The 11,160-nt window shown below is 38.4% G+C and overlaps 1 protein-coding gene across 2 annotated transcripts; it reads left to right on the forward strand.

Annotated features, from left to right (window-relative positions):
- The first annotated feature begins 2,435 nt into the window (after positions 1-2,435).
- On the forward strand, positions 2,436-9,608 carry ppme1 (protein phosphatase methylesterase 1). Of its 2 annotated transcripts, none has more exons than XM_056411685.1 (14): positions 2,436-2,684; positions 5,265-5,396; positions 5,617-5,701; positions 6,209-6,266; positions 6,705-6,756; positions 7,132-7,286; positions 7,475-7,565; positions 7,858-7,923; positions 8,022-8,154; positions 8,242-8,371; positions 8,548-8,592; positions 8,719-8,783; positions 8,967-9,034; positions 9,220-9,608. In XM_056411685.1, the coding sequence occupies exons 1-14, from the start codon at positions 2,599-2,601 to the stop codon at positions 9,221-9,223; spliced, it is 1,170 nt and encodes a 389-aa protein (XP_056267660.1). In that variant the 5' UTR covers positions 2,436-2,598; the 3' UTR covers positions 9,224-9,608. The 2 variants fall into 2 exon arrangements, with proteins under 2 accessions (XP_056267660.1, XP_056267661.1); XM_056411686.1 differs by having other exon boundaries at positions 2,438-2,684; positions 5,265-5,358; positions 5,609-5,701.
- Positions 9,609-11,160: the final 1,552 nt, after the last annotated feature.

Raw genomic sequence — 11,160 nt, forward strand, 5'->3', positions numbered from 1 at the left:
GCTGGTCCGGCTTTAACCAGTTTACAGTGACCTCGCCTACACTCTCTGAGAATTAAACTGAGCAGGCAGAGTCCCGTGACCACTCTGTTCGCTTGAACTTTAAATACCACGAACTTTGAAACAGTGCTGTGAAACAGCTAATCTCCATTACACTATAAATAAACACCATTACACTATAAATAAAGGCAGCCACTGCGTCACTGCAAGGTTAGTGGTGGATGATATTGCTTGTTTTCCTCATTCACAGAGCCAACTTCTGTCCTACCAACTAATTAGTAGGGATTAAAGGAAATAACCTGAACCAGCAAGACTTTAATTTAATGTCTTTGAAATAAAGTGTTGCTTTTAATCCTAATTAGTTGTGTATAATTATTACTTGTTACCAAATCCCATCCATTTGTACCATCTTTATGCTTTCGGGGTTTTCAATCAACTTCATCAAAAACTTTTAAAATACATTTTGACATGCAGTATTTCAAAGCACATGTGAAGATATGAGACAACAAATGGCAGGACCAGGAACAACTCAGCTGTTTGCTAATTGTTCATACGTAGATTTTACTACCATTGTTCTTGTGTAAGCTTATAGAAAAAAGACAAAGGATCTACACATTGGGGGTCCTAGATAATTCAATACATTCCAACCTTGAAAGTTTCAAGATATTCTACTGAATATAAATTATTCAGATGTGATTGCCCTATGTTTAGTAATAAACAAATCTAATTTAGCCTAACAATCAGGATAAGCAACAGGGCGTCAGGGCCTGATACACATCTATAGTCTGTCAGTGTAGAATGTTTCTATAGTTGTCTATCCTTAAGCTTTCAAGAAGTAAATTGTATATTACACCAAAACAAAGTTAGATTTGCATCATTATAAAAACGTTGATGTAATCCAAATCAAGGCTAATACAAATATTATAAAAAACATCTCACTAAAAATATTTTTATGAAAAAAAGGATTGCATCACCCCCTAATTTTGTCCACTAACAACCATGGCTTAAGTCAAAGTAAAAGGGCTTTCAAGCACCTGTCCATGAAATGTTTTTACTGTCAGAGAACACACATGATCTGCCATCTGAATGTGGTCCACGTGGAACAATATGGGTCACATCCTCCACATATACGTGCACTCTGTTGGCCATAACTGGAATAACCATCCACTCAGATGGTTGGACAGAAAGGCTCTATAACAAACTAATGCATTGAGCTGAATATTCAATAAATGTTCTTCACAAGTTGCTATTTGTTTGTAATGAGCATCTTGGTAGCAACAATGGAAACTTTAGTTCACATCACTTAGAGCTTGAATTATATTTTAAATAACACTTCAACAACACAATAACTACAGAATAGCATGAAAGAAAAATAACTCAAATAGCTTTTGTCTGACACCCAGCTGAGAGGGTGTAACCTCAAAGTCGCCCCGCTTCTGCATTGTGTCGGTGCCGATCAATGGAGAGGATTATCACCTCAGTCCTCCTCATGATCTTTGAAGGCCTCTTTGTTCCAATGTTTAACTAGCTTATTCACTTTCACCTATTTGTGTCCTCGCTTGTGCCTCTCACAATCAAATTAGCAACTCTATTACTTTAGACGATCAGCTGTCTCAACACACTTTTTATGTAACTGAATTAACAAGTAACTCAAGTGTCTCCCATTGAATAACAGTGTCACATTACAGGACTTAAACTGCAACTATAGAATTCATTCATATGCAGTTCTGTGTGATCATAACCATGGCATGCAACACACCGTTTCATTACCATTATTATTAGTATTAGTAATTTAGATATTCCTCGTGAAGTCACCAACAGGGAAGACTGCTTACATTTGTTTTATCCACACATTAACAAGCCACTTCTAAGGGTTATCTGTTGGTACAATATGATAAAGTTGATGGACTTGTGTGAGACACAATTTAAAAAAACAAAATTAGTGCTGGGACAATATATCCTGACCTTTGCTCCTCATATGGCTCAGTTAAATGGGCAAAGTGTGTACTGGTGCCACCTTGTGTTCAATATTAGGCTAATGTGAGATAGAGGATATCACATTATCCTAAAATGTGCTCCTGTTTGTATGTCGTAACTTTCCAGTAATGTGGGGGAAATTACAGCAACTGTTGAAAAAACATATTTGTAGTTTTTATTTCTTGAAATGTTCTCACTTCTGTCAGTTTGGGCAAGTGCAGAAAATACAAAAAAGTTATTTGGTCAAATAAAGTATGAAAAACGAGGCATTTGTTCCTATTATACAATCTTTCCCAATGTCCAATATGATCGTGTGAACCACTGATGCGTTATAGGGGGATTCGTAGTCAATAGGTGGCAGTAATGCTTTACACGTTCCGTGCTAAACTACTACAAAAAGAGACCGTAGAAGAAGAGGCCGACCAAAATAATCCCAGCAGCAGAAGAAGAAAAGGAGGCTAACCGTTAGCCTGTCAGAGAAACGATACCCTAGCTTTAGCTGACATCTATCCAATGCCTGGCTAGCGTCGGTGGAGGTTTCAGGAAAACAAATCATATGCTGCGAAAGAGAGGGAAGGTCGCATTAAACAGTTCCTGACGGAGACCGACCCCGCTTTCGACAACATGGAGAAACAGTTGCATTTAAACCTGTTACCCCCCAGACCTCCGATGGCAGGGGGCTTCCAGTCCAGCTCCAAAATGAAAATGGGGTGAGTTATCTGGCGACTTAACAGCATCTGTCAGCGCTGCTGCCCGTCTATCGTCGTTATGTTTACTATACACCATCAAACCAGGAGCTCTCTGTTCCGTTGGACTCGTATCGTTACAGCTTTTTAAAGAACAGCGTTAGTTAACATTAGCTAGCTAACGCTGCTACTGCCACCAGAGATTTGACCAACACATGCGGAAAACGCTTCTGATGAAAACGATATATATATTTATATATGTATTTATATATATATGTATTTATGTATATGTATTTATATATATATATATTTATATGTATTTATATATATGCATTTATATTTATATATATGTATTTATATATATATATGTATTTATATATATGTATTTATATATATATATATATATATGTATTTATATATATGTATATATATATATGTGTGTATATATATATATGTGTGTATATAATATATATATATGTGTGTATATATATATATGTATGTTTATATATATGTGTGTATATATATGTATGTGTATATATATATGTGTGTATATATATGTATGTATGTTTATATGTATGTATGTTTTGATTGATTGATTGATATATTTATTTGTCGTTTGCCAGAGTACAGGTACAAAAGCATCGAAATTACAAGAAAGGGTGGATGAAAGATTACAGCATAACATGAGGGAAGAAGGCGAGAAAAAACACCAACCCCCCGACTATGCCCCGAGAGGGGTACAGTGTGGGAGCAGGAAAAAAACACCTTAGCACATAAGCACATACATTTTAGACATGACTTGCAACGAGTAGGAAGGGGAGGGAGGTAATCCAACAACTGGGTGATCTAAGCCCATCCATTGGGGCAGAAGGTAACCAGCACCGACAAGCAGCCAGCCGGTCCGCGCCATCACAGCAGCGCCAGCCACAGCCCCGTCCGGTCACACTGGGGGTAAAAAGCAGGCGAAGGCGTGGGATGGGGGGAGGGGGGTAGTGAATGCAAATCAGTATTATTGAAAGTTCGTGTGCGTGTTCAGGTATGTCGTCCTCCCCCAGGCCACAACAGACAGAGTTCTCAGTCCGCAAGATGGTCGTTGCCATGGAGATAGCCTTGAAAGGTCCTGGGAGAAAACAACCACAGGTGTCTGTGGATCGGGGGAAGGGAATGAGAGATTCTCACTTCAGAGGTCTTCAGGAGAGTTGTTGTTGTTGTTGTTCCAGTAACGGCCTTGGCCAAGGCCCGTTCTGGTTGAGGGAGCCGAAAGCAGATCAGATTGGGATTGTTTGGTCTTCCAGCAGCTACATCCAATTTGCGCACCTACTATTCCACCACTTTCCTCCCATTTTTCAAATCGATCCAATTTCGTCGGGCAGCCTTAGGGGCTTTTAACGGCTGTCACCGCTTCCTTAATTTTCCGATAAACCAGGGCAACGCCAAATCCAAACAGCAGAAATCCTGTAATCATAGTTCGAATAGGTAGATGTCATCTACGCCTCCACGGAAAGGGCTGCTAGGCACACGACACGCCCATCGTGTAACCAGCTGCAACGCCCGGCAGGACGGGCAGGTTCCCAACCCAAGCTTCGCCGAGAAGACGGTGTCAATTGCGTTGAGAGACCAGTTGATCAGATGATCAGTTGATCGGTCCATGGTTTTTAGTTCGAAGAGCGATGAGGAGAGAGTCTCTCAAGTATAAAACAAGACAAGACATGACGAGAGAAGCCAAGCAGGGAAGGGAAGGTCATGGGGAGGAGAGGGAGAGAAAATGCGACCGCCTTCGAAGAGAGCCAGAGAGAATATGTTTATATATATGTGTGTATATATGTATGTTTATATATATATGTGTGTATATATGTATGTATGTTTATATATATATATATATGTGTGTATATATATATGTATGTTTATATATATATGTGTGTATATATGTATGTATATATATATATACACATACATACATGTGTGTATACACACACAGTTCAATCAGGCAGTACCCATTGATCTCAACTAAGATTAGTTTAGCGTTAGATACGTCAGGGTAAGAGTGAGCGTTTGAGACACACAAAAAGCTTCGGTCTGAAGAAATTCATCTTAAACGGGGAAGAAGTCTCCAAAGATAAGTTAAGTTACATGTGATTGTGAATAGGTCCAGCTGCAGGGTTTGGGCCACCTCCAGTTTCCAGTCCACTTCCTTTTTATAAGGGCTGTTTATGACTTTATAACATAACCATACACTAGTTGTATGAGCATGGTTTTGCTTTTGTTAGAAATGGTTATTAGAAATGTACATCTCTTACACACCTGGACAGGGATGTGAATGAATCCGTGTCCAAGCTCTCCTGAGTGTGTGCAAAAAAACTGAAACCACACCAACACGCAAAACCCTAAAACATGAAGTTGAACCATTAAAAAGTCATCAGTCTCTGTCTACCAGTCAAATAAATAGCCAGCAACCAGATCAATAAACACACTCAGTTATATGTGTGGATGCTTGAAGCCTGAGGTGAAGATGTAATAAATGAAGCAGTGAATTATGGTTTCTTCATCTAACATTCAAAGATGTATTGCGCTGTGTGTTTTAATACTCCTATTTTTTCCATACAGACCTGGACGAAAGAGAGATTTCTCCCCCCTGTCCTGGAGTCAGTACTTTGAAACCATGGAATATGTTGAGGTGGAAAATGAAAATGGCAAAGATATATCCTTCACTACTGCTTGTGTTTGTCTAAAAAAAAAGTAAGCATCAATTATTGAAACTTCGATGCGGCAATCACCCAGAGCATTCAAAAACCAACTAGGTCATTTCAGATATATACTTCTTTATACCAGTGTGCCATATCACTTCAACTAAGCAGTTTATACAATCAATGTTGTTTCTCTTTTCAGCAGCATCTACTTATTGTGTAACTTCCACAGCTCTGGTATCGTTTTCCTTGACCACCTTGAACATTTTCAGAGTTTACTGCAGCGGTGCCCACGGTCCCGTGCTGCTTCTTCTTCATGGAGGAGGACACTCTGCACTCTCCTGGGCAGTGTTTACTGTGAGCACAATAACTACAACAGGAACTCTATAACCTCATAACTGCTATATCAATCATATGTTTAAAAACCAACATGTTATGGAATAGTTATGGAGCTGTCCTTTTATTACCTTCGCATTGAAAATGCGGAAGGTTATGTTTTGATCGCCGTGTATTTATTTATTTATTTATTTATTCGTATGCGTGTTACTCGCATAACTAAAAAAGTATTAAACCGAATCGCATGAAATTTGGTGGGATGATTGGTTATTATCCGGGGACCATTTGATTAGATTTTGGGATCGATCGGGTCAAAGGTCAAGGTCATGAAAATGTCAACATCTTCTTTTTACCATAGCACGGTCAATTTGTATCCAATTGGCATGCAACTAATGCCAACATGTTCATAATTCAATGCCCAATCTTGTGATATGCGAAGGTATGCGCTCTACCGAGTGCCCATTCTAGTTTTAGCATGTTATGCTGTATACTATTAGATTTCAATGGTTCCTGTATGTGTTTTGGCAGGCTGTCATATTTAGCAGGATCAACTGCAGGGTGGTGGCGATGGACCTTCGAGCTCATGGTAAATATGTGTTGTCAAATTAGATAAGATTAGTAAGGAGACATTTTATTTATTGTTTAGAAAATTAAGATCTTGATGGAGATTTGTCAGTTTGAAGTAGTATTATAACCCCTATCAAACCAATAGCAAGTTTACAAGCTAATTGTGAACCAATAAAAAGCTAATATATTGTCCGTCGATAGCCGGTAGGGTTCTGAGATTGTATTTTGGCCAATGCATTCTGCCTATGTTGTGCTCTCCATGGACCGTTTACCTGTGTATAACTAAAACCTGCCGTGATTAGTCAAAAGTACATACTACAACAAAAAAACAGGACGCTTCTGATAATAAAGTTTTGACCCGTGGCAGGGGAATGCGGAAACTCTTAACATAGATTATTTGCATATGTGTGTCCTTCGGTGGATAAATAGTGAAATGAAATTCTCTCATTACCTGCAGGCGACACCAAGGTGAAAAACCCTGATGATCTGTCTGCGGACACGATGGCAAAGTAAGTTGTTGTGTGCGCAAGTGAACCGCACACTCTGAAGAAAAGCTTTGCCTTGAATCACAGAAAATAATGGGAAGTCAGAGGGGGCGTCAATCATCTGCAGATTGGGCCAGTCAGGAGGATCAAGTCACGCTCTGTCAGCTCTGTTTTCTAGTTTCCCAGCTAGAGGCAGGGATGTGCTCTCACGTGTCCTAGGAGGGAGAGAGTGATTTGAGACTTTGTTGTGCTCTACTGGTGGTTTACATTTGCATTAATGACTTGTTGATGAATGTGTTTTAAAATAGAAATAAAATAATTGATTGTTAAATACACTGAGTTTTTAGACTGTACTCTCAGAAACACTAATGCTTTTTAACATTTTTATTCTACCAAAAGGGACATTGGCAAAGTGGTGGAGGTGCTCTATGGAGAGAACCCACCTCCGATCATGGTTATTGGACACAGCATGGGTGGGGCCATTGCAGTTCACACAGCCGCTGCCAATCATATTCCATCCCTGCTTGGCCTCTGTGTCATTGACGTGGTAGAAGGTAAGTACTTGCTCGAATAAAGTACAATAGATATGTTGCAATGTATGACTGAGTTGACCAAATAACAGGTTGATTTTACTACTTTAAATTATCAGTGAATTTATACAATAATTGTTCATATGAAAATAGCTCAGTATAGTATTACTCGATGTATTAATGACACTTTATGTTTTGTTAATTGCACTCAGGTACTGCAATGGATGCTTTGAACAGTATGCAGAATTTCCTCAGAAGTCGCCCAAAGACATTTAAATCTCTGGAGAATGCCATTGAGTGGAGGTAATCCTGAAACAGTTGGTGATACTGTCGCATCTTGGATGTAGGATTGGACCAAATTAAACGTATCTGTAATTTGGTTAATGTCAACAAACAGTGCTTTTGAAAGCCTTGTTGTAAGCATTTCACTGTTGGACAACCGTCGGCTTGGACACAACGTCTTTTAATTGTCCAATTTTAATTGCCTCCATTCATGGAATTTAGATGTTCAAGTTTGCATGCCATCTAGCTCGTTTCATTTGACTAGTAATAGTTTAACAAGTGTCTAAGAAATGTCTTCACCTTTTTCTTTCAGTGTGAAGAGTGGCCAGATCCGAAACATGGAGTCGGCAAGAGTGTCAATGGGAGGCCAGGTGAAGAAGTACGTCTCCTCTGTCTTCCATCTGTAGGCTGAGTCCTGCATGGTTTTACAAGTTCTATGTCCTCAAATGTTCATTTGGTCTCTTCTGATATTCCCAGATGTGAGGAATCCCCCAGCCGTCGTCCAGCTGTGTCGAACAACATTGAAGGTATAATAGAAGAGGAAGAGGAAGTGGGTGAAGAGCTGGAGGAAGAGTCCAACAAGAAAAGAATGAAGGAGGATGACCAAGAGGTTTTTCTTGTCTTTAACTTGTTGTCTTACCGTAACGTGTATGTGAGAGGTTGGAACGTACCTAAAGCGTTGATTCCTTCCATACAGATAAAAAAGGAAAGTATTTTCACCTGGCGAGTAGAGCTGTCAAATACGGAAAAATACTGGGATGGCTGGTTCAGAGGCCTGTCTGCTCTCTTTCTCACCTGCCCCGTGCCAAAACTGCTTCTGCTCGCAGGTGAGATCTTTCACGGTTTCTCCCTAAATTATTAGCTGGTACAAAAGTGTTTGGTTGGCAGTTTAAATGGAGTTTCATGGCAGCCACACTAGTTTGGATGAATACAAACCATTCTTCTTCCAAGCAATTTTGCCATTCACTGCACAATTTCACCCCTGACTTGATCCATTGTACAGGGGTGGACAGGCTTGACAAAGACCTTACTATCGGACAGATGCAAGGTAAGAAGCACAAATCAACATTTTCTGCTGATTTTCCATTTCTTCTTTTTCCTCCATTATTTTGGTTGTCATACAGTAGAACAGATCCACCTCACATGTATCCACAATCTGACTGTTTGTCCACAGGGAAGTTTCAGCTGCAGGTCCTCCCTCAGTGTGGTCATGCTGTCCATGAGGACGCACCTGAAAAAGTAATGGCTGTTTCCCCAAACATGTCCTGTGACTCTTTCTAAATTGCTGTATGTTTGTTGATATGCCAGACCTCATGCACACTTAGAGAGATTTTTTGTTTTACTGTCACTTCTTGATTTCAGTTTAGAAGTTGTATTGTGTATGTTCAGCTGTTTGATACAGATTCTGTCATCTGTTGCTAGGTAGCAGATGCTCTAGCAACATTTATGGTCCGACACAAATTCACTGACTTTAAGGAAGGATACCTGTGGTAAGTAAACTTCTAACTTACTGATTATATGTAACATAATGATAACCATTTTAAATAGAATCATAAGATTCTAACAGTGAAAATGTAATTATTGGATGAACATTTAGATTGACAGAAATGTACTGTGTATTTATAATATAATTAAAACAAATTCGTTTAATAATTTTGGAATACTCTCTCCACAGCTAATTTCCAGTTTTCAGTCTGTATTAAGCCAGCGACCATAGAGGAAATATTTCAAGATTCATTCACATTCTTGTACAATTAAAAAGCGAATTAAGGAAAATACAGCAAACCACATTCTTTTATTTTTTTGCTTTCGTAATGTAGATAATTTGCTTTTGGGCTTTGCCTTATTTCTATTTCAAAACACTGGGATTTGATTTCTCCTTTACATATATATATTTTTTAAGTAATTGGCTCCTTGTTTGATTTTTTTTGATTTTGAGTGATTGCATCATATGTGTTTGTAATGTTTGAATAAAATTAATGATATAAGATTGATGGAGCTAAAATGTCACCCATGCTTGTATATTTGGTAAATGTAATAAAAAGATATTGTGATCATTTTAAATGTGGGAGTTATTTTAAAATGACATGCAGCAAGACACATTAATTATTTAGTTTAAGTGACCAACATAGAGAGAACTCTATTAGGAGTATATTCTAGTTTTCCATCATGTGCACCCAAATATTATAACACACATTTAAACTCCCAAATCCGACTTTACATTAGAAATGTTTTAATGTGTTGGAAGATGAATCACAGTTTCCTTTCACTCACTGCTGTTCAGAAAGCAGCATTCAAGTACTACTTGAAAGCTGGTCGCAGCTGACACCAGAGTCTGGTTTCAGCAATCAGGGAAGATCTACCCCACCGTTAGTCTTTATTGCTCTGCCACTTTATGGTTTAGGTGTTTGTTTTACATAAAATATTTTTGAATGAAATTCTGATGTCCAGTCTACATTTGAATTCCTCTCCATTGAACCGTTTCCACATGACCAGACTGACTGCTTGTTGTTCTGCATCGGGTTCTTTGGCCTGGAGGTCGCAAACAGTTTGCCAGATTAAGGAAAGCCTCTTGCGCTACACAATAATCTAAAATATGTGTCGGTGTTATGGTTAATAATAATAAATAAGAACATTTTATGAATATGCTTTTCAAGATGGAGTGTTTAAATGAACATGTAATAACCATGAGTGTTGTAAAGAATGATGCTGCACACCTGAGTCCACTTATTTTGAGTTCATTAACTTAATAAAATGTGTTTTATAATGATTTTCTCAACACTTTAACCAACATTAAAAACCTGCACTTTGTATAAAGGATTTATTTTTGCTCTCATAAGACTTATTCTCCTGCATGTGGTAAACAAAATGTCACGAAGCAGCTGAAAGAAAAGTGGAAAACAAAGTTTTAAAGGGTTCTCTAATAAGAAGCTGACATGTTTTTCTTCATTGTGCCTGATTCACTCCAGGGACTAAAAGGCAGGATTTAATTCCCCCTCCATGGATCAACACCCACCGATTTATTGCAATTATGTGCAAAACAAATATTTGAATTATTAATGACTGTCCTCCAAAGACTTGCAGTCACTGAGATCATTATGAGTCTGTAAACAAAGCTGGCATGTTGTTCTGAACAGAAGTATTTTGGTGGCATGATTTGGGGCCTCATGAATAATCTGTACTCTAAACATTTTCAGCAAGGTCTTAAAAGCATGTATGGGGATAAAGTTAAAGCAGAAAAGGGCAGCATTTACTAGTGGCCGACAAGATAAAACATTGAAATAATTCAGTACAGTGCCACAGACAATGTCAATAATAAAAATCTGTATTTTCTTCCTGTATACTAGAAACTACATTGTCACGTTGCAACATTGTGTGTTAATGAGGCCAGGTAATCACTAGAAACTAGTTGCTGGGTCTAAAAAACATATTTTTAATGCAACAAATGATAATCTGCAATAAAGAGGCATCACAATTAAACTAAACTCAAATGTGTGAATTGCACAACTCTAGCCTCATAAACATGGAGTAGCTATCCACTTTGATGTGGTACTGAAGTACACACATGACAAGGAATTGATCAGCGGTGCAATTACTATAACAGACCAGAGCGTAT

This window comes from Pseudoliparis swirei, chromosome 3 (genome assembly GCF_029220125.1).
Source record: "Pseudoliparis swirei isolate HS2019 ecotype Mariana Trench chromosome 3, NWPU_hadal_v1, whole genome shotgun sequence".
In the NCBI taxonomy this organism is placed as follows: Eukaryota; Metazoa; Chordata; class Actinopteri; order Perciformes; family Liparidae; genus Pseudoliparis; species Pseudoliparis swirei.

Bases quoted from the DNA above. Each gene is read 5' to 3' on its own strand.
- ppme1 (XM_056411685.1), top strand. From the start codon at position 2,599: ATGGAGAAACAGTTGCATTTAAACCTGTTACCCCCCAGACCTCCGATG. The intron at 6,267-6,704 runs GTAAATATGTGT...CATTACCTGCAG, and splicing joins GATGGACCTTCGAGCTCATG to GCGACACCAAGGTGAAAAAC. The intron at 6,757-7,131 runs GTAAGTTGTTGT...TTCTACCAAAAG, and splicing joins TCTGCGGACACGATGGCAAA to GGACATTGGCAAAGTGGTGG.